General features: G+C 46.5%; 1 protein-coding gene across 1 annotated transcript in view; it reads left to right on the top strand.

Annotated features, from left to right (window-relative positions):
* The first annotated feature begins 1,377 nt into the window (after positions 1-1,377).
* The window catches only part of KL (klotho), a 43,386-nt gene continuing 25,189 nt past the window's right edge, over positions 1,378-19,574 (top strand). The window contains exon 1 of the mRNA XM_037012585.2: positions 1,378-2,184. Within this exon, the coding sequence (XP_036868480.2) occupies positions 1,378-2,184 (807 nt within the window). The remainder of the gene's footprint in view (positions 2,185-19,574) is intronic.

Here is a 19,574-nt window from a genome sequence, read left to right on the forward strand (position 1 = left end):
AAGATGGAATCCGTCCTGTTTTAACTATTTGTTTTGGGCTTGCTTGCTACATTGCCTAAATTGCAACAAATCATTTGTTTAGGGCTGGAGGAAGAAAAGCAGCACTTGGGTAAAGTTAGAAAATAAGCTGGGCCCCCCTGTAGGCCAAAGCAAATCTCACAATGGATTATCTCGCTTTTGTTTTTTTTCCAGAGGCCCTCACCCAACTCTGTGTAAGCCCATGGTCCCTGTCTCACCTCCACAACTTCTGTCAAAAGGACTCGGGCAACTGGAAAAACGTCATGACTCTATTTTGTTGCAGAGGTTGGACGGGGTTGCTTGGGCGAAATCCCTCTTCCCCTTTCTCTCCGCAGCTCAGGTGGCATTTGTGGGACCCAGCCCTCTGGTTTCAGCAGGGCTGCACGCACAACTTTGCATACATAGTATTTGCTAAGCCAGAGCTGAAAGCTGAAACATGTGACATTCATAAAAAAGATGCAAAAGGGTAGTAGAGGTGAATGACAGTTACTTAAAGTCGTCAAAACCTTGGTGTTTTGTTTTCTTTCTTTCCCTCCCTTCCCTCCTTTTCTTAGAACAATGGACAGCTGTCCTTTGAAATTCCCCAAGCAATTCTGCCAACTCCAAATAAAGGGCAGGTGCGGGCTTGAAATGGTTAAAAGATAACGGTTAGAGAAAGAGTAAAACAAAGTCTCAGGGCAGCCCACGCACCTCCTTGGTCTTCCCCGAAGGCTTCTCAGACCGGAGCCCGGTGCGCGCGCCATCCAGTGGGGTGGCTCCACCGTGCACCTTGTCTAATGGTCTTGGGGTAAGTTTTGACCTCGCTCCCCCCCCCCACCCAGCCTCGCCGGTGCGATTCCAGCCAGTTCCTCCCGGGCTCTAGACGTGTCACTCTAAAGCTTTCCTCGGCTTCCCAGTGGGCGAAATCAGAGAGCAGGTGCATCCCGACTGGCAGCCCCGCAAGGGTCGCAAAGATTCGCGCCAAACTTGGGGGCTAAGTTGGTGGCCCCTTCCCTCCTCGACGACCACCGGCGGCCCGCTGCTCCCAGGAGCGCGGGGACGGGGAAGAGCAGGCGGCGGCGGGAACCTGTGCCGCCGCAGCATCCTCCGCGGCTCCCGGGAGCAGCGAGGAACAGGTGCCTTTTCTCCGACGCCCGGAGCGGCGCCGGCTGCACCTTGCCCGCTGCGCGCAGCTCCCCCCGGGCACTCGCTCGCCGGTGGCGCCCCCGCTCCGGGCGGGGGAGGCAGCGGCTCGCAGGTAATTATTGCCAGCCGGGCGGCGGCGGCGGCGGGGGGCCGGGAGGGGGCGCGCCGGCGGGGGGCGGGCGGCGGGGAGCGGGCATAAAGGGGCGCGGCGGCCCAGCCCCGGCTCCGCGCAGCATGCCCGCCCGCGCCCCGCCGCGCCTCCCGCGGCCGCTGCTGCTGCTGCTCCTGGCCCTGGGCGCCCGCCGCCTGCGCGCCGAGCCCGGCGACGGGGCGCAGACCTGGGCCCGCTTCGCGCACCCTCCGGCGCCCGAGGCCGCGGGACCCCTGCACGACACCTTCCCCGACGGCTTCCTCTGGGCCGTGGGCAGCGCCGCCTACCAGACAGAAGGCGGCTGGCGGCAGCATGGCAAGGGCGCGTCCATCTGGGACACATTCACCCACCGGACCCCGGCGCCCCGCGGCGATCCCCCGGAGGCCGGCCCGCCGTCGGGCGCCCCATCCGCGTCCCCGTCCCCGCCCGCCACCGGGGACGTGGCCAGCGACGGCTACAACAACGTCTTCCGCGACACGGAGGGGCTGCGCGAGCTCGGGGTCACGCACTACCGCTTCTCCATCTCCTGGGCGCGGGTGCTCCCCAATGGCAGCGCGGGCGCTCCCAACCACAAGGGGCTGCGCTACTACCGGCGCCTGCTGGAGCGGCTGCGGGCGCTGGGCGTGCAGCCCGTGGTCACGCTGTACCACTGGGACCTGCCGCAGAGCCTGCAGGACGCCTACGGCGGCTGGGCCCACCGCGCCCTGGCGGACCACTTCAGGGACTACGCAGAGCTCTGCTTCCGGCACTTCGGCCGCCAGGTGAAGTACTGGATCACCATCGACAACCCCTACGTGGTGGCCTGGCACGGCTACGCCACCGGGCGCCTGGCCCCCGGCGTCAGGGGCAGCCCGCGGCTTGGCTACCTGGTGGCCCACAACCTCCTCTTGGTGAGTTGGAGGGGCCAGGCGGAGGGCCACCAGGGGGAGGGGGCCTCCGGAGTCTCCAGGCGCAGGAGGGGTGCCTGAGCCCAGTTAGCATGTTGTGAGGTCACTCAGGGCTCGCGAGGGGGCGGCCCGAGCAGCTGGGGCTTCCCTCCCAAGGTGCGGAGCTGGGAGTGGGAGGGAAACCCCGCAGTGGGCGCGCCGGTGAGTGCCTTTTGAGCCTGTTTGTCAAAAAAAGAAATCAGAATCACTTTCTCCAGTGAGAAGAGGGCATCTCTTTCTCCGGCTGCAGAGGGATTCCCAGAGGTGCAGCAGGGAGGATTTACCAGCAGTAGCTGAGGGGAGCATAGGAAACAGGATGGATGAAAGAGACAGGTGTGTCGGGAGGCTGCGCCTGTAGTGCTGCTGTCTGCTGGAGTCTGTGCAGGTGTCAGGAGTTCAGTGTCAGTCCTGTAAACTCTGTCTTGTGTGGGGCACAAGTCCACATGGCAGCAAATGCCAAGGGTTAAAATCGCATCACCTGGGGAGCAGGGTTTAAACTGCTTCTGAAGTTCTTCCTGCATCCACCAACCTTAAACTTAAACATCAGGGCCCTGAAGACCCACTGTACGATGGTAACCAAAGCTAGCCATAAAACGCAGAAACAACTAGAGGGTGGTGTAAATTGTGTGATATAAACTGTACTTCCAAGGCGCTTTTTCCAGTTGAAAGGATTTCCTTGGGGATGAAATTATTAGCCTGACAACACTGATTTTAGCACCCTTGTGGCAAAAAGCTTAATAAATGTTGACAGCAGGAAATAGTGTTATACCACGATAAAGTTGTCTCCCAAATAATTCTTCCTCCACTTTCTCCTTTACTAATGTTCTGGCAAAGGTCCCACAGACCTGAGGGCTCATTTACGGTAATGTCAGTTGTTGGTACACTTTGTAGGGAGTTTTGTAACATGAGAGAGTATTTTCTGGGTTTGTGCAAACGTTTTAGTAAAAGTGTTTACGTGTATGACTTTTGGTAACTCGTGGGCTTACTAGAAGACCTAATTTTAAATTTATATTTAAACCACATATTTTGAACAAACTGAAGACAAAGACCACGTCTACACACTTTCAGCTGAAGTCTTAGATAAATGGAAGCAGAAGCGTACTGGGTTATGGAGTTGACTCAGTGCCCTGCGCTGCTGATAATGCTGTAATAACGCCCTAAGTTAGATCGTGTGTCACCTCTGCCACACCTGTTTGCTACCACAGATCATAAAAGGTTGGGTTTGTTTGACAAAAAGATTTTGACTTTTGTTATTTCATATTGATACATATCTTTTCCTTAAGATATTTTAGAGCAAATGGTAATAAACTTGCTCATTTTGTCAATCCTTTTAAGGAATCACAAGACCCTAAACACCTGTTTACGGTTGGAGATAGAAAAACCATGGGAAGAACTGGCCCCTCTTTTGAAGGAAACATGAGCAAATTCCAGTTCATACCAGAAACATACAAGAGATTCGTGGCCCAGCTGCAGGACCTAATAGACTATTCCTGCAGAATCACTACTGTAGATTTAAATCATGTGTGTTCTATATTTAGAGTGCATGTAATCTGTATGTATAGGAAAGTCATCAATTATTAGAGCAATTTAGATGATCATTTCACTTGTAAGATAAGGAATTGGGGAGTTTTCTGGCACTCTGGCAGTTTAAATAATCAACGTGTGTTTGATTCTTGTGCCTACTCTCGGTCCTTTGATGAACCTTCCAGTTACATTTTTATATCCTTCCACAAAAAACTTGCCAAACACTAACCATCCTTCCCAGCCATGCAGTGGACTTTGTACTCGTAAGAAATTAGTAACAGGCAGACACTGTTTTGCTGATGCTGAAATGAAATGCTAGTTGCTGTAAAATATTAATCTTGCTTTCAGATTTCTTTGGTTTGGAATTTAATCATTCTTGTATGTGGCGAAGAAGTTGTCATTATCAAAGGTGGTTTCCATATGCCATATTTTCATTCTGTTTTCAAGGTTCTTTCCCAGTGCATCTATTGCGGGGAAGGATAGGGAAGTTTTTGAACTTATTTGAACAGTTCAAACATATTCTGTAGGTTCTGGTAATTGAACATTTTGGTCAGCGTTTCAGCTGGGGCTTAGATATTGCAGTTAGGGGCCACTGAGCCCCTAGCATATTCATTTGCATTTGGGGATCTGATGCTGGTGAAGGACAGAGGTGGCCAGTGTCCCTTCCCCACTCCATTCTGTGCTTCCACTAATTTACAGGAGGGCTAAGGAGACCATCTGGGGAGACTGGAAATCCCACCCCGGGTCAGAGTCATTTTGTCTGCTGGCTGGGAGTTACAGGGAGTAGGTCAAACAACCTGCAGGATTAGCAAGGCGGGCTCTTTTCAAAATGGAGGGCTCTGTTCTTTTGTGAGTTCCTGGTATTGGGGTAAACCTTGACAAGAATTATGTGTGGGTGTGTGTGGGTGTATGTGTGCAAGAAGGATTGCCCTGCAGAGCTCTGAGACCCTGGCTGCTTCACATGCGTACACCCCAGACAGGACGCACCTTCCACTCTGACGTGGAGAGGGTCTGCTGTGCCTTCACAGCTCCCAGAACTCTCACCCTGAGACCTGTGGCTGGGAGTCCAGCCCAGCAGTGCCTCTGTTTTTGCTCTGCCCGTGGGTTTCTGAGAGGACCAGGATGAGCTGAAAGTGCACACGGGCCCCCCAGGGAGTCCTGCAAATATTTGTACAGGGAACCTGTGGGAAACGACGTTTTGACTTAAGGAGGTGGGGCTAGACGATAACACTCTGGTCATGAATGTGCAACACACGCGTGGCGGGTACGGAGCAGGCTCCACGTCAGCGTGGTGTCTCCAGATCTCGTGCCCCAGCCCATCGGTCTAGCTTCTATTCCTCTTGACACACATCCTCAACTTGGCTTCGAGAACCCCACGCTCTCCGGCTTCTTCCTTCAGCTCACAGGCAGGTCCTTCTCAGTCCCCTCCGCTTACTGCTCCCACCTCGCCTGGGAGCACTGGAGTGTCCACGGCTCTGTCCCGGGCCTCCTCTCGATGCTCTCCAAGTGATCACCTGGACTCCTCTCTAGATCCTAATGGCTCCAGACGTTGAGCCTCCAGCCAGAACGTCTGTCCTGAGCTTCAGGCTTGGATAGATGACCGGCTTGTCCCCTCAGTTGTCCGTCAGACCCTTCGCATGTAACACATCCGAGAGCAAACTCCTGTTTTTTCTGTCTGCATTTTGTCAGCTCTGTCTTTTCATTGGCTTGAGCCCCAGACTTGAACTCCTCCCTTTTTTGCGCATCTTATTTTCCATCTGTCAGCAAACCCTACAGCTCTGCCTGCCTTCGGTGTATCCAGAACCCAGCCACTTCTCCCCTTAGGCGCAGCTGCGGGTGCAGGTCCCTGCCAGATGCTGCCTGGATAGTGCGTGGCCTCGTGCTGGGACTGCCTGCGCCCCAGCAGTGCTCCACGAGGGACGTTCTCAAGGACATCATTACGTGCCAATAGACAAAGTCCCTTCTTTGTTAAAATCCTACCTTTTCCTTAAGAACCAGCTTACACCCCTTTGGGTCCTGTGCCTGAACATCATCCCTTCCTTCTATGCAATCCCACAATGCTTTGTTCCCGGGCCTCCTTCCACACCCTTCCTTTCATTTAGCCATTGGCCTCCTTTGACCACTTCACTAGCCAGACAGTCCCTAAGTGGGGAGACCGTGGTCACTTCATCTGTCCTAAAGTGCCATCTCGCCCTTGGTAGGTCCTCGGTAAGTGGCTTCCGGCTTTGCCTTTGCCAACTGAGGCTCCTAGAATCTGCTCTCTCCATCAGTCTTCCTAGCCACCTTTGGGTAGGGCAGAGAATACCACATCCTAACCAGATAGGAGGGATCAGTAAACATAATGGGGCTGACCTGACATTTTCAGTAAAAATTTAAAGTGTATCATTGTATTTGCAACTCCCCTGTAAAGGTTTCCAACAATTAAAACCCATCTATATAGTTACTGGGCAACATGGTGACATTTCCAGGATGGCAGGTGAGAGAAGTGGCTCGGCTGGCCTAATAAGGTGCATATATGGACTTGATTTTGTTATCTGGTTGAAATTTTGTTCCCCAAATAAGTGCAGGCAGTTTATCTAATCGATACATGCTTGAATTATATATGATATGTACTTTTGGGAAGCACTTTACCAACTTCTCTCTTTTTAAAATGCATTTGGTGCATGGATGGAATAATCAACTGGGTTGAAAGACAATAGATTTTATAGAGTAACTGTTGAGTTCAATAGTGTGTTCAATCAGCGATTGTTAAAATATCCCCCCAAGAGCTTGACTCACTCTTCTTTGAATATCTCATTGAATACAGTGTTTTTTGAAGTTACAGTCAAGTCAAAGAAAAAAAGTTAAGAATAGGAAAAGAACTAATAAAATAATTTAAAAACCATAGCACCGTTTAACAATGGCAATTAGTTTGAGGTGAAGAAAAGAGGGAAAATACAGATTACTAAGCATTCAAATAATGTCAGTGTGCATTACTTCAGTGCAAAAATGAATGAATGCCCAACTGTAACTGAGTATGTAGTTACTCATGGCTTTGCACAGAGCTCTTGTGAGTTATCTTAATTTTGCAAAAAGTATGCTTGCTCTAAGCCAGACTTTTAACATAATTAATTTGTACAGAAGGTGCCTTTCTTTCAATAACTGTTATCTTTTTAAGGCAGAGAGGAGATTTTAGGTGTAGGAGTACAGAATGTAGGCCTATTGGGAGGACAAGAAATAAGGAGTGGGTGAGTAAAAATACATAATGTTACTGAATCCTCCGAGGTCTACATCCTCTCAGGAAACTGCCAAGTTATACTTGTAAGCTATACTTAAACAGACAAGTGTAATCTACCTTTTACGTACTCTCTCTTGATATTTTATGGCTACAAATTTAATTGCAGAGATCATTACACCTCTTCTCCCCTTCTGTCTAGGGATAAACTTACTTAGCCATTCAAGACTTGACTCCAATTCTGCCATTTTGTGATCATAACAGGGAGAGTGGATCATGTGCTCCTTTGTGGCTCCTTGAGGTCGCAGCTGATACATCGTATTTATTTTAAAATTCTTAGTGCTCGTCTCAGTCCTTGGCACAGAGGAAATATTTGATATAATTTTTAATGAATGAATAGGTGTGAAATAATCTCTATTTCAATATGTCCTTTTTACTTTCTCGTAGACCAAGTACATACAGGTCTGCTTTCTCACACAATTATCAGGGAATGAGTTTTGAAGAGTAAGAACAGGAAAAAAAATCCTTCCCAGATAGGTATATGACTCTTGTGCGTTTCCAGGAAAAATAATAACCCATTTTATCCAGTGGACATGGAAAGAGGGGAAGGGAGAGAATGTGGCCTTGTAAGTGCCTGACCTGGTGGTTGCACCATCCGTTCCACTTACATCCTGCTGGTAGGATGCAGTCACGTGCTGTAAGGAGCCTGGGAATGATTGTCTGCTGCAGAGCTGCTGGCTCAGCGAATACTTGCTATGCTGCAATCAGGTGGGAACAGGTCACTCTGGACAGCCAGTGATCTTTGCCAAACTCTCTACCTCCCAGATAGATTGTAGAATTGAAACAAAATCATGGATGTCAACATGTCTTAGAAAATGCAAAGAGCTCTACAAAGGTGAAGTATGAATTTATTGTCAAAAATAATAAAAAAAGCAAAAGTACTTGAGAAATGGTCCTGTTGAGCTGTTTAGAAGAAAGGAATTAGACAAATGCTTTAGAAATTATTGTCTCACTTAATGTCTTCATTTGAAACCTGTAGCATTCAGTGGGGGGAGATTCAGTGGGTCTGCAAGTTTTTCAGTACTATTTGACCAGAGATTTTTCAAATTGTTTTTGAAATAACCTATTTTACATAAAACATATTGCCAAGTACCTTTTTTGGGCCCAACTTGGTGTTTAAAATGAATACACTAAAGTTTATGACTGCTATCATTTGATGTATTGACTAAACTGAAGATAAATATTTAGTGAATTCTGTGGTCCCAGTCAACAGATTTCTTATTAATAACATTATTGTTTGAAGTAATGTTGGAATATCCTCCATGAAACAGCATCTTTATAGTTTGATAAAATGCTCAAAATAAATTGAAAGCAGTGATGTACATTCAGTTTAAGTACTATGGTTAAACAATGATTGTTTTCAGGTCTAGAAGTACACTGGTATTTGATAATTAGAATGTTAGAATTCGAAGGGATGGGGAAATCCTAGGTCAGATTTCTCTCCACGACAGGCTCCCTGCAGTGGCCCTCTGGGATCCTCTAGCTCCTACTCAACTATTTGCAGCAAGAGTTGCTGAACTCCGCCCAAGTCTCCCATTTCTTAACCTTTTACATTGAAAGAAGCCTGCCTCTGTACACAACTCACCCTGATGGCTCTTGGCCTTCGTAAAATCTCAAAGAGTGAAATGAATTGCTTTTTCATGAGACAGCTTTTCAAACATTTGGAAAGGCCCTTCTAGCCTATGAATTTTCTCCTTCATGCTGACATCTGCTCCTGGAAGAATTAGAGGGAGCCGGGTGTGCAGTTAGGACCCAGGGCTTGGGAGCCGGCTGCGTGGCAGGTTGGTGGATCGTCGAGTTCTGAGAATGCAGAGGTGACCCCTGAGAGGGCTCTGTAGCTTACACTGGAGGGTAAGGTCAGTGGGGGGGGGGGGATGGAAAAGTTGTCCTTCCTGCCCCCCCAGCAGGGAGGGTCATGGTCTTCCAGGGACACGATGTCTCAGGTGCCTGTGGGGCATGCCTCCTCCCGTCGTCCTTAGCAAGGGGCTGCAGATGGGTGTGGACGACTGAGGGCTAGGGGCCTGGATCCTGAAGAGAATAGGGTCCCCTGGCTCCTGAGGTGTATTCTCTGGTTCTTTTTGTAAGGGCCCAGGGGGTGGCTTTAAAGCCACAGTGGGGGCAGGGGCTGGGCAGGACCCCACGTGGCCTCCAGGGAAGCCCTTTGGGAGATGTTCCTCCCTCTTCCTCCACGGCTCTCCCTCCTCCGTGGGTTCCTCAGCACAGGCTCCTGTCCCTCCAACCCTTTCCCCCCACTGACCTGAGTTCTTCCGGGGTGCCTGGACCCCTTTACTCTCTCAGGCCTTTCTGCCCTCTCTGCAGAGTGGGGCAGGGGGGTCAGGGCCTGGTGCTTTGGGCTCAGGTATATCTTCTCTGAAATTACCTGAAACCGAACACAACTTGTAGCATGGATACTTTCTTACCAAAGTGCACTACTTGGGCGGCATGAGACATTCAGTTTCCTCCAGCTTACCCAGCGTGAGTTGTGTTTACCGTGAACCAATCTCCTGGCCCTTCCAGCCCCTTCATGGCCAGAATTATGTTTCTGAGCCTCCTGCACCGACGGAGGACAGAAGGCCTTGCTCTGAGCTGCAGGCTTGTCCCAGCTACAGGAGGGGCTGGGGCTGGGAGAGGGGGGCAGTGTCTGAAGTTTGGGGTGGTGGATCTCATGCTACCATAGAAAAAGGGATAAGGAAAGGTGCCTGCCTCAGGCCAGGGAGAGAAGGTCCTCAAGTAGTTACATTAAAATGTGGAAGCGTCTTAATAGAATTAAGTACTAAGTAGAGTGTGGGCACCAAGGAGGGCGGGATGGGTTAGAGGTTCGGCGAGTCAGTAGCGGTGGGGGAGCTGTCAGAAGAAAGGACACTGATGAGATCACGGGCTGGCAACCTTTTTCTGTAGAGGGCTGGGTTTTAGCTTTGCGGATCATACAGGGGCTGCTAGAATACACTCTGTCGGAGCAGCAAGAAAACACCAGAAGGAATGGGCTGGTTGTGCTCCCGTGAAACTTCACTGCCAAAGTAGGTGGCGGGCCGGGGTGTGGACCCCCAAAGTAGGAAGGGCCTTAGGCCTAGGAGACAGCCCCCTGGGCAAGGCCAGGCCAGTGAAGCAATGTGGCCGTTCACACCACAGGCTGGTTACTTGGAGTGGCGGAAGCCTCAGGGGGGAAGGGAAGTTTTTGCAAGGGCAAGAAGCTGGAGAAATAAGCCTAGAATATTCCAAGGCGTCTCTTAAAATTTGATGCATGGAACAAATTTTAGCTGCTGCAGATGTTCGGCGCTCATTTCTTGTTCTGGACACTGAACCACGTTGACATCGTCCAAGACGTTAATGGATTTGACTGTCGCCTCCCTGAGAATTTGGATTAGTTAGGACTCAGCTAAAACCTCTCCGGCTTTTACAATTTTCCCTGTGTGGATTACTGTGAAGCCAGACTTCCCCTGTCATCTCCATTTGTTTAGTTTCGAACTTTTAATCTTCATAAATTTCATTTTGAATGTGCAAAGAGGGTTACTGCAGATGGTGGGTAATTCTTAAAAATGGGAAATAACCTAAATATTATCAAGGTGGTCAGTTAAAGGAGCGGGTGGTACACGGGCATGGTGGAATAGTGTTCGGCTATTAAAAAGGTATGGTGATTAAAAAGCTGCATGTGATATGTTAAGAGAAAAATGCCAGTTATGTTACATTGCGTACGTATTTCTGCTGCTCAAGGACGTGTGAGTAAGGTGAGCTCTTCACAGTTCTTTGGCTGTGCTGGGCTCTCTGTGTCCACTTTTCCCCCCAGGTCCCTTCCCAGACATGCCCAAGCCGAGATTTACTATTCCTGCTTTCTGCTCCCATAAACCCCTGTACTGGCCTCTAATAATACTTAGTACATTTCATTCAAATGATTTGTCTTCACCCAACAGACCTCAGCTTTGAGATGCCAGGAAACATGTTCATTTTACTTTCCGTATGATTCTCAGAGCCTGACGGGGCCTGGAGAGAGGGGGCGGCGGACATCTGTTGGATGAAAGAAGGCACGTCCCCTCCTGCACCCCCAGATGTGAAAGGGAAAGAGGAAAATGTCAACGTTTTCTAGATGGTGGGATCATAGGTGATTTTTTTTTCTTCCTGGTTATCTGGATTTTCTATTATTTCTGTAAGCAAAATGTATTGCTTTTGTGATGGAGAAACAGTAAGTGGTATCTCTGGGAAAAGATGGCAGGTTAAACTTACCTAATTGTTTTTTTTTTTCTCTCTTCAAAACCCATTAAACTTTAGTAAAGAAACTGTTTAAAAAAGAGAAAGAAGGGGTCTAGGGAGAAGAAGAGGGAAGGAAGGAGGGGGGAGAAATCCCACAGCGATGGAGAGTGCAGAGTAGCAGCAGCCTTTTGGAAGCTGAAAGGCAGACGGACAAGCGTTGCTCATCTAGCGGACCTGAGAAGGCCGTCTGCCAACCTGGCAGTGGGAAAAGCCAAGAACCCATCCTGTAACTGTAGAGTCTTCAAGAGGCTCAGAGATGGCAAAACCAGATGTTTGGGGACTGGGAGTGCAGGAGACAGTGCTAAAACGAGGTGCTGCTTAAGAAACAACTAAATTTCTAGATCCTTTCCCCCAGTCTTCCTTCGTTGGTGGGCATCTGCCCTTCTTCCATTCAAGGAGAAAACTAGGAATTAATTTTCTGGAGAGAATAAAGTGGAAAGTATTCAGACAGAGGGTCAACAGGCATATTTGAGGGCATGAGCATGGTCCTGAAAATAAGGCATAAGTACACTTACGCAGCTGAAAGCTGAGCTCTGCACCCCTTCCCACCCCAAGCCTCTCCCTGTCCTGGGGCTCTCAGAGTTGGCGGTGTGACTTTCACCTCCAGGCAGGGGCTGGGAAGGTGTTCTCCAGGGAATCTGGTGAGCAGCGGCAGAAAGACCCAAGACACCGATTCTAAAGATTCCACCGCAAATGGTAGAGACAGCACTTGGCAGTGCGGCCCCAAGTCAGCAAACCCCACCCACATGCTCAGACCCTCCAATCAGGTGTTTCTTTAGTTTCTCATTCTAAAATATGAGCAGCCAATCAAGGATCCACAGACACCTGAAGAAAGGCTCTAACATGAAGTGTTGAGAGCCACACAAATAAACAAAAAAAAAGCAACTCTGTAAAGAGGAACCCAAGATTATACAGGGAGAAAAAAGCTAAAGAGAAAAGAAAAACAAAATATCAAAAGATATGAATTCCAGTTACCAGATAAGTAAGTCACAGGATATAATGTACAGCATGGTGACTATAGTTAATAAAACTGTACTGTGTATTTGAAAATTGCTAAGAGCATAGATCTTAAAAGTTCTCATCCCAAGAAAAAATCGTAACTGTGTGTGATGGATGTTATCTAGACTTACTGTGGTGATCATTTTACAGATGATAGAAATTTTGAATCATCACGTTGTACACCTAAAACTCATATAATGTATGTGTCAATTATACCTCAATGAAGAAAAATAAATGAGGAAACCCAGGATATAAGGGGAGATATTGCATCTGCAAAATAAGAATAAGATAATACAACAAAATAGGGAGAGTAAAAAGAACACGTGCAAATTTAATACATTATAGCAGAAATGAAAAAATGTAATAGGAGGGTTGGAAAATTAAGGTGATGAAATTGGTCTAAGAATATAGCAACAAGGCAAAGAGATGGAAATAGTGGGGAAAAGTAAGAAAATTAGTGGAACAGTCCGAGGGCCAACATTCAGATATTAAGAGTTCCAGAAAGAATAGACCCGGTGGGGGGTGCACTTGAGTGTCACGCCTGTGGCCCCCACGAAACCCTGCTTCTCGGTATTCGTGCCCCATGTCCTTGTCCTACACAGACTGTGGGCTTGACAGCCGGATTTGTTCTCTAGGTGGGCAGTAGCCCGTGTGATGCAAGCAAGAGCTTGGTAAGTGTTCACACTGGAACCTCTCTTTCTGGATCACTCTCTCTTGGAAGCCAGCTTTGGTCTTTGGGCTGGATGACTGACAGACATGAGGCCACGTGGAGAAAGACTTGCAGGGGTCAAAGGCCCTCCTGGACATTCTTGTCCCACTGAGCTCCCAGCTGAATGCAGCTCTGTCTGTGACCTCTGCTACATCACAGGGAGCAGAACAACTGCCCAGTTAAGCCACAGAGTCACGAGAAATAATAAGTGCTTGTTACTTCAGTTCCCTTATTAGGGTGGTTGGCTTTACAGCAATGGGAAACTGAAATAAAGAGAAAGGAAATGAAATAATTCAAAAACATTTCCTAAACTGGCCATAGATTTCCATATTGAATACAAAGTGCTGGGGGCATCATTACAGAGCATACCTGCTGTCGTGGTACGGGGTCCTTCCCCCTAGGGACATGGCCATCTGTCCAGTCAGTGGGGTTCATACAGGTCTGAACATGGGCTGTCAACGGGAATGGAGCAAGGGATCATGACTTTGTATTTTGTGTGCTCTATTAACCATCTTCACAACTTGCCGTGGAGGTCAGTCATAAGGGAAAACCTTTGAGGAGCATGGCCTCAGGGCTGAAGTGGTGGTGTAGGTTCAGAGGGGTAGCAACTGGTGTGCAGTCAGTTATTCACCTCCTAGCAGGAGCATAGCACATTTTTGTGACTGCCACAAAGACCAGTGAGGAATGCCAGTCAGGGGACAGGAATAAAAATTATTTCCAACCAGAATCTGATATTTATGTAATCTATCAATCATTCATGAGGGTAGAATAACAATAATGAGATTTCAAGACATTCAAAGTCTCAAAAAATCTTCCATAAACCTTTTATCAGGAAGCTATTGGAGGATGAACCCCATTTAACATGATGGGGACAAGAAGGAAGAAGACGTAGGGTATACGTAACAGTAGGTCTAACCCATAAACGTGATGATGAATCATAGTCAGCTGTGCAGTAGACTGAGCACAACCAGTTCAGAGGGGGAGAGATTCCAGAGTGTGTCTCCAAGAAAAATACTGGAGGCTGAGGTGACCTTGTAGAAGTTTGTGCTGAAAGGCTAGTGGAAAGTATTGGAAGAATTAGCCACAGGCACAAAGAAAACCAAGGAAATGAAAAACCAATGCAATCATTAACTTCAAGGAAAACAAAAATAAGAAAGAAAACATAATCTTAAATACCACATTGGAATGCCTAGCTGTAATTAATTGTCATGTCGACAGAATAATGTCAGTACTGAATACTAGCTACTCAAATCAAAACCTGCTATATAACTAAATTGGCAGTGTAAGAGTGCTAAATCCCCACTACCATGATAGGAAGTCAATGGATACTGTCTAAAGTATGGAAGGATGGAAATGTGTAAATTTCAAAACTGCAAGTCCTAAGAGTCAAAGGTGGTTACAGGGAAGTGAACTGGGGAGAATATGGGGGGCTGTCATTTTTTGTTATAAGTTGCATTGAAAGAAAAAGAAAAAAAATACTTTTGCCATAACTTTAAAACACAATTTTGCTAGTTTTAGCACATATTTATAGCATTTCAGCCCATAGAGCTCTTTTTTGAATCAAACTTTGGAGTTTTTCCAAATTTTCAAATCCATGCCTTGTGGGTTTTCCTCCTTCTGGTAATAAAGATGTTGAAAAGAAATGGGACTATCAGTAAACCCTGCAGGATCTTGTTAATCACCTTCCCTCAAGTGGAAAACTCCCATTCATTAATCAATGTTTCAAACATCTATCAGTGTTTGGCACCTAATAAGTGACCAGTAAATTTGTGTTTACTCAATAAATACTCCTAAAATATAGTCATTCAGGCATTAGTTATTCAAGCATCAGCAGTACCATCTTACATATATCTTCCTTTTCTTGTGGACCCCAGGAATATCTCAAGAAAGTCTAGCAAGTGTCAGAATTGTTACATACAGAGATATGTCTATTGTATTCCCAGATAAGCTATGCAATGCTATAAAAATTTCCTTGAGTCTAGTTTGGCAGATTTATTTTATGAATCCATGTTACCTCCTTGTTATCTTTTCTTCCTTGATACTGACGTATTTTTATTAACCCTTTAACAGAATTTTTCTAATGGGTCTGTTGTTTCCGAAATGCACATTTTCTTCCCCTTTGTAATTAAGAAAAATTTCATCTTTTTAAGGGTTTTATTTTCTGTGATCCCTCAAAGTGACTGATGACTGTCCCACAATCATAATTGTGAGTTCTTTTGCTGGACCTTTCTTGGAGATGATGAATTTGGAATGGCACTCAGACTCCTGGTGTCCTTTCTTCCTGTAATAATAAGGGTCCAAGTTCAAGAATATGGTCTGAGGATAGATATGATAGAAGGACAAGAGGTTATAGAACCCAGAATGCTGGTGACAGTAGTGAAACTGATGCCTCAAGACAGATAAAGACAATCTGAGAAAGACCCGGAAGACATGGGCAGGAATGATGTGCCTCAGAAGACCCAATAGGTATAGCAGATTAAGAAAGTCAGGGAATTGAAACCATCATAGTCCATGATCTCAGAGTGCAGTGTTGGGGTAATAAACTGATTTTAGAAATATATCTCTTTTATATGGATAAGTTCAATCAATCAAATATTACTGGGTGCTTGTACTTAATATACAACTGACATATTGCACATGGTTTGTAATCCCAGATTCCATTACGTGCAGATTCAGTTCTGCTGAGGAAGTCCTTTGTGGGTTGACACCTTGACTGATTCAGGATCTTCTGAGTGACCTGTTGCAACGTGTAATGCCTAACAGGTTTTTTTAATTGAGTGAAGTGGGCCAGGGGTAGGAAAAGTCGTGACCTTTGGTGAGCATTTGCCCCAAGGAAATCCCTGTCAGGAGGGGTGACGTGTGGTCTTGCCAGATTCTCTGTGATTTCAAAAGAGGCTAGAAATTCAGTATTTTGTGTGAAATTTCCTGATGTTTAAAGGTTATCTCAAAAAAAAATATTTTAAAGCATTACAAAGGCCAAACAAATCTTCTCCATAGATTTTGAGCTGGTAACCTCTGACCTACCGCATCTGGCTGCCCTGAAAACCCTGACAGGACCACGGCTCCACGTGCTGCCGTGTGCGTCGTCCATGTTCCTCTGGCTGAGGTTCTCGCCCAGGGCTCTGCCTGTCTACAGTTCACCTTCCACCAGAGTGGTGCTCACAGACAATGGCATTTCCCCCAATCAAATGGTTCCCTGTGTTGGAGAACGTGAAGTTCTGAGCATAGAGCTCCTTAATGTGGGGGCTGGGTAGTGCCAGGTGGTGGATCCTGCAATATTAAATACATAATGGATGTTCATTTCGGCTTATTTTATTAGACGAGATAAACAGGTCTTTATCAAATCATTAGACAATCTATGTAATCACAGAGAATGCTCACCCCCTGGCCCCACTCGCAGGCCCAGACTAGAGGTTTACTTCCAGGAGGAATTGTAAGGGAAAGAGAACTTTGGGGCGCTGCACAGAGCAAAGGATGGGGGGTGAGACACAGACGGACATGGGGCTCAACTGGAATCGTACCTACAAACTTCCTGTCACTACTCAGAGCCTCCTCACTCTAAGCAGATGGCATCTGTCTTCACTCTAACATTTCCCTTCTTTTGGGGCAGCTTTTTCCCCCCACCCTGCATAATATTGCATGCGTGTTTTGATGCTCTAATGATTAAGGAAAAGGGAATATATTTTTTCCTCTTTGAAGATCCCGAATGGCTCCAAAATAAAGATCTCACCTACTGGCATTAGGGGGTGGGTCCCCTAATGAAACAACTGGCTTCCTGGCAAATCAGAGGGGATCGTGTACTCTCTATAAGGCATTCCCATGCATATAATTCTGACCAGTTTTTAGTACTTTTCTTTTAGATATGAATGGACAGCCAAGATCAAAAGATATTTGAGAAAAGTGCTCAACATGAAACAGAGAGAATAAAATAAACAGAAAAGCAAGCCACGAAAAACATTATGCAGAAAGTTAAATACACACAGAAAAAGGAACTAGCGGAGAATACTAAAAAAAAAAAAAGACAGATCATTGACCTGCAAAGCCTAATTTGCTGAGGCAAATGTGTTTTCCAAAGATAGGCCATCCCCTGGCTCAGTGATCAGCTTGAAATGCCTTTGTCCACCTCCCTAGGACCTGCATATCTCCCAATATGTGGGTTAGAAGCCTCCTCCTACATGAAGATTCTCTCAGCAAGGAAGATCTTTCTTTTCTCTGAATCCCTGTTGTAATTTAAAAAATTCTTGAACATCAGCCGTATGACTGTTGAAATAAAATGTTTAGGAAAAGAACTGAAAAGTCAAGTAACACAGATGACCCTGAAGTAGGTAGTATAAAGTGACAAAGAGATGGAAATATCAAAGAAAGGGGAAAAATCCTTAGGGCCTTCTGCTTCCAGCCTTGTGCCCCAATCATTCTGTGTATCTGTGCCATAATAACTTGCCCCTTGAGTGAGTATTTGCTTAGTGAAATAATGATTACATAATCACCCGTAGTATGAAAAACTGCATTTTGATGCAGAGCTCTTATTTTTTCCTGTGTAATTTTCATTTCTGAAAAATGAGAATAACCCAGCCATCTCTCAGGAGGAACCCGCGCAGACGCTGCCTGTCTGTTCCGTTGTGTTTATTGCTGCTCTGGAAGTAAGGAGGATGGGCGAGAGAAAACAGTGTCATTTACAATTTGATTAAAAAGCTTTTCTCTTTTCTTTTTTTTTTTTTTGGTTTTCTTTTCATGTTTAATCCCTGCAGTTTTAAACTTTCCCTTGCGTCACAGGGAAGACAGATCAAGCAGCCGTATTATTGCTGCAGTTGTATTATTGCTGCAGTTGGTTCTCTGTTCTGGAAACACCCTTGCAGGTGTTCAACACTGTTGGCTGCTTCCACTCTGACTTCTGCCCCTGCACCCCCACCCCCCACCCCCCAGCCACTGCTGAAGGTCTTGCTGTTGGGCCTTGGAGCAATTTTTTTCTGACTCTTCCTTCTGCCTGGAATGTTCTCTCCACCCCATTCTACCTCCAGATCTGCAGAACCAGTTCCCTCACCTCCTTTAAGCCTATCTATGCTCAGAAGCTACTTTCCCTGAGGCGCTTGGAACGGTTTCTCCCAGCAACACAGCCTGGGGGGGGGGAGGGGGGAGTAGAGGGGGCTGCTGCCTGCCTCCCCAGCGCTTCCTGGGGGCCTACAGGAGAATGTTCCCCGAATGTATAGGTATTGCAGGCAAAATGTGTGAAGATGAATTTCTTGAGTTTGCTCTTTAGCTTCAGAAAAGAAGACCCTAGAAGAGCACTTAAAAAACAAGAGAGAGAAACAAACAAAAGCCCTCGGGCAGAATTGTAGCAACTGAAAATGCACTTTCTTACACAATCCCCAGACAGAGGCTCATTCTCTGCATTTAGTAGTCGCTCAACTCTGCCAGGCCAGGAGGCTTCTAGATGTTCACTAAGGCCCCTTAAAGGAGGAGATTCATTTGCAAATGAATCTAACCTAAACTCAGGGAGACTGGCTTCTGGGTGTGATGAAGAATAATCTTTAGGGATTATTTATAATCACAAGGGGAGATTTGTAAGGATCCATTTTCCTAGACTTGGAAATGGAGCTATGAGCTGAGGCCTAGAGCTGCCCGGCCTGGGTCCGTCTCATTCTCTGATTCAACTTTCTGGAGGTGCAGAAGGGAGTGTGCCTTTGATTTTATCATTCATGATGGATTCAGGTATTTTAGGTTCTGTAAGGGCAGATGTTAACAGAACTGATTCTTGCCTAATGAGAACACATACAGAGTTCGTCCTGCAGAGATGTAAAATGAGAAGACTCAATGCACAACATATTATGGAAAAGAAAATAAAGATTCTTGTGAGCACCACCAAAAAATATCACGTCTCCTCTCCTTAGCACTAGGCCTCTTTTATTCTGTTCTATAATATTTTTTATGGGTCACCTTCTCACATTCGTTATAGTTAGTGTTTGTATGCTTGCTGTTTACTCATCTCTCCTCCTGCTAAAATGGAAGCTTCACCAGGGCAGAAGTTTTGGTCTGATTTGTTCCCTGGTGTATCCCAGAGCTTCAGTGCCAGGTGCATGGTAGGTGCTCAAGAAATACTTGCCGAATGAAAATTTCCCTTAACTTCAGTGACTTTCAAACACTTTTGACCTTGCTCCACAGTAAGGAAGTCATTTTGCATGTTGACACATACAGTTCAGAAACAGAAGTTGCTGGAAGCAGTTGTTCCTCACCCTGACTGTATGCCGTGCCCTCTGGTTTTTGCTGCTCAGTTCTGTCCTATTTGAATTTTCAAAATTGCTGCAACTTTTCATGACTTGATTTCGCCCCTGGGATCTGTAGTATGAAAGCTCTTGAATGAAGACCATGGAGAAACTGTTACCACCTTAGTCAGATGGGAACGAGGGGAAAAGGCTGAGCAGATTACTTTCTATCGTCGGCTTCTCCGTGAAACGTATTTCATATTTCTGTAATCTGACCCAGTCTGACAACGTAGAAACCTTTGCACACGCACATGTCACTTTTTCTTTAGGTGAAAGGTGTTCTCTAAGGTAAAGGAAATTGAGTTATTTCAAAAGCAAAGAGCTCTCCATGAGCCTGTGAGCT

Source organism: Manis javanica, chromosome 1 (genome assembly GCF_040802235.1).
Source record: "Manis javanica isolate MJ-LG chromosome 1, MJ_LKY, whole genome shotgun sequence".
Lineage (NCBI taxonomy): Eukaryota > Metazoa > Chordata > Mammalia > Pholidota > Manidae > Manis > Manis javanica.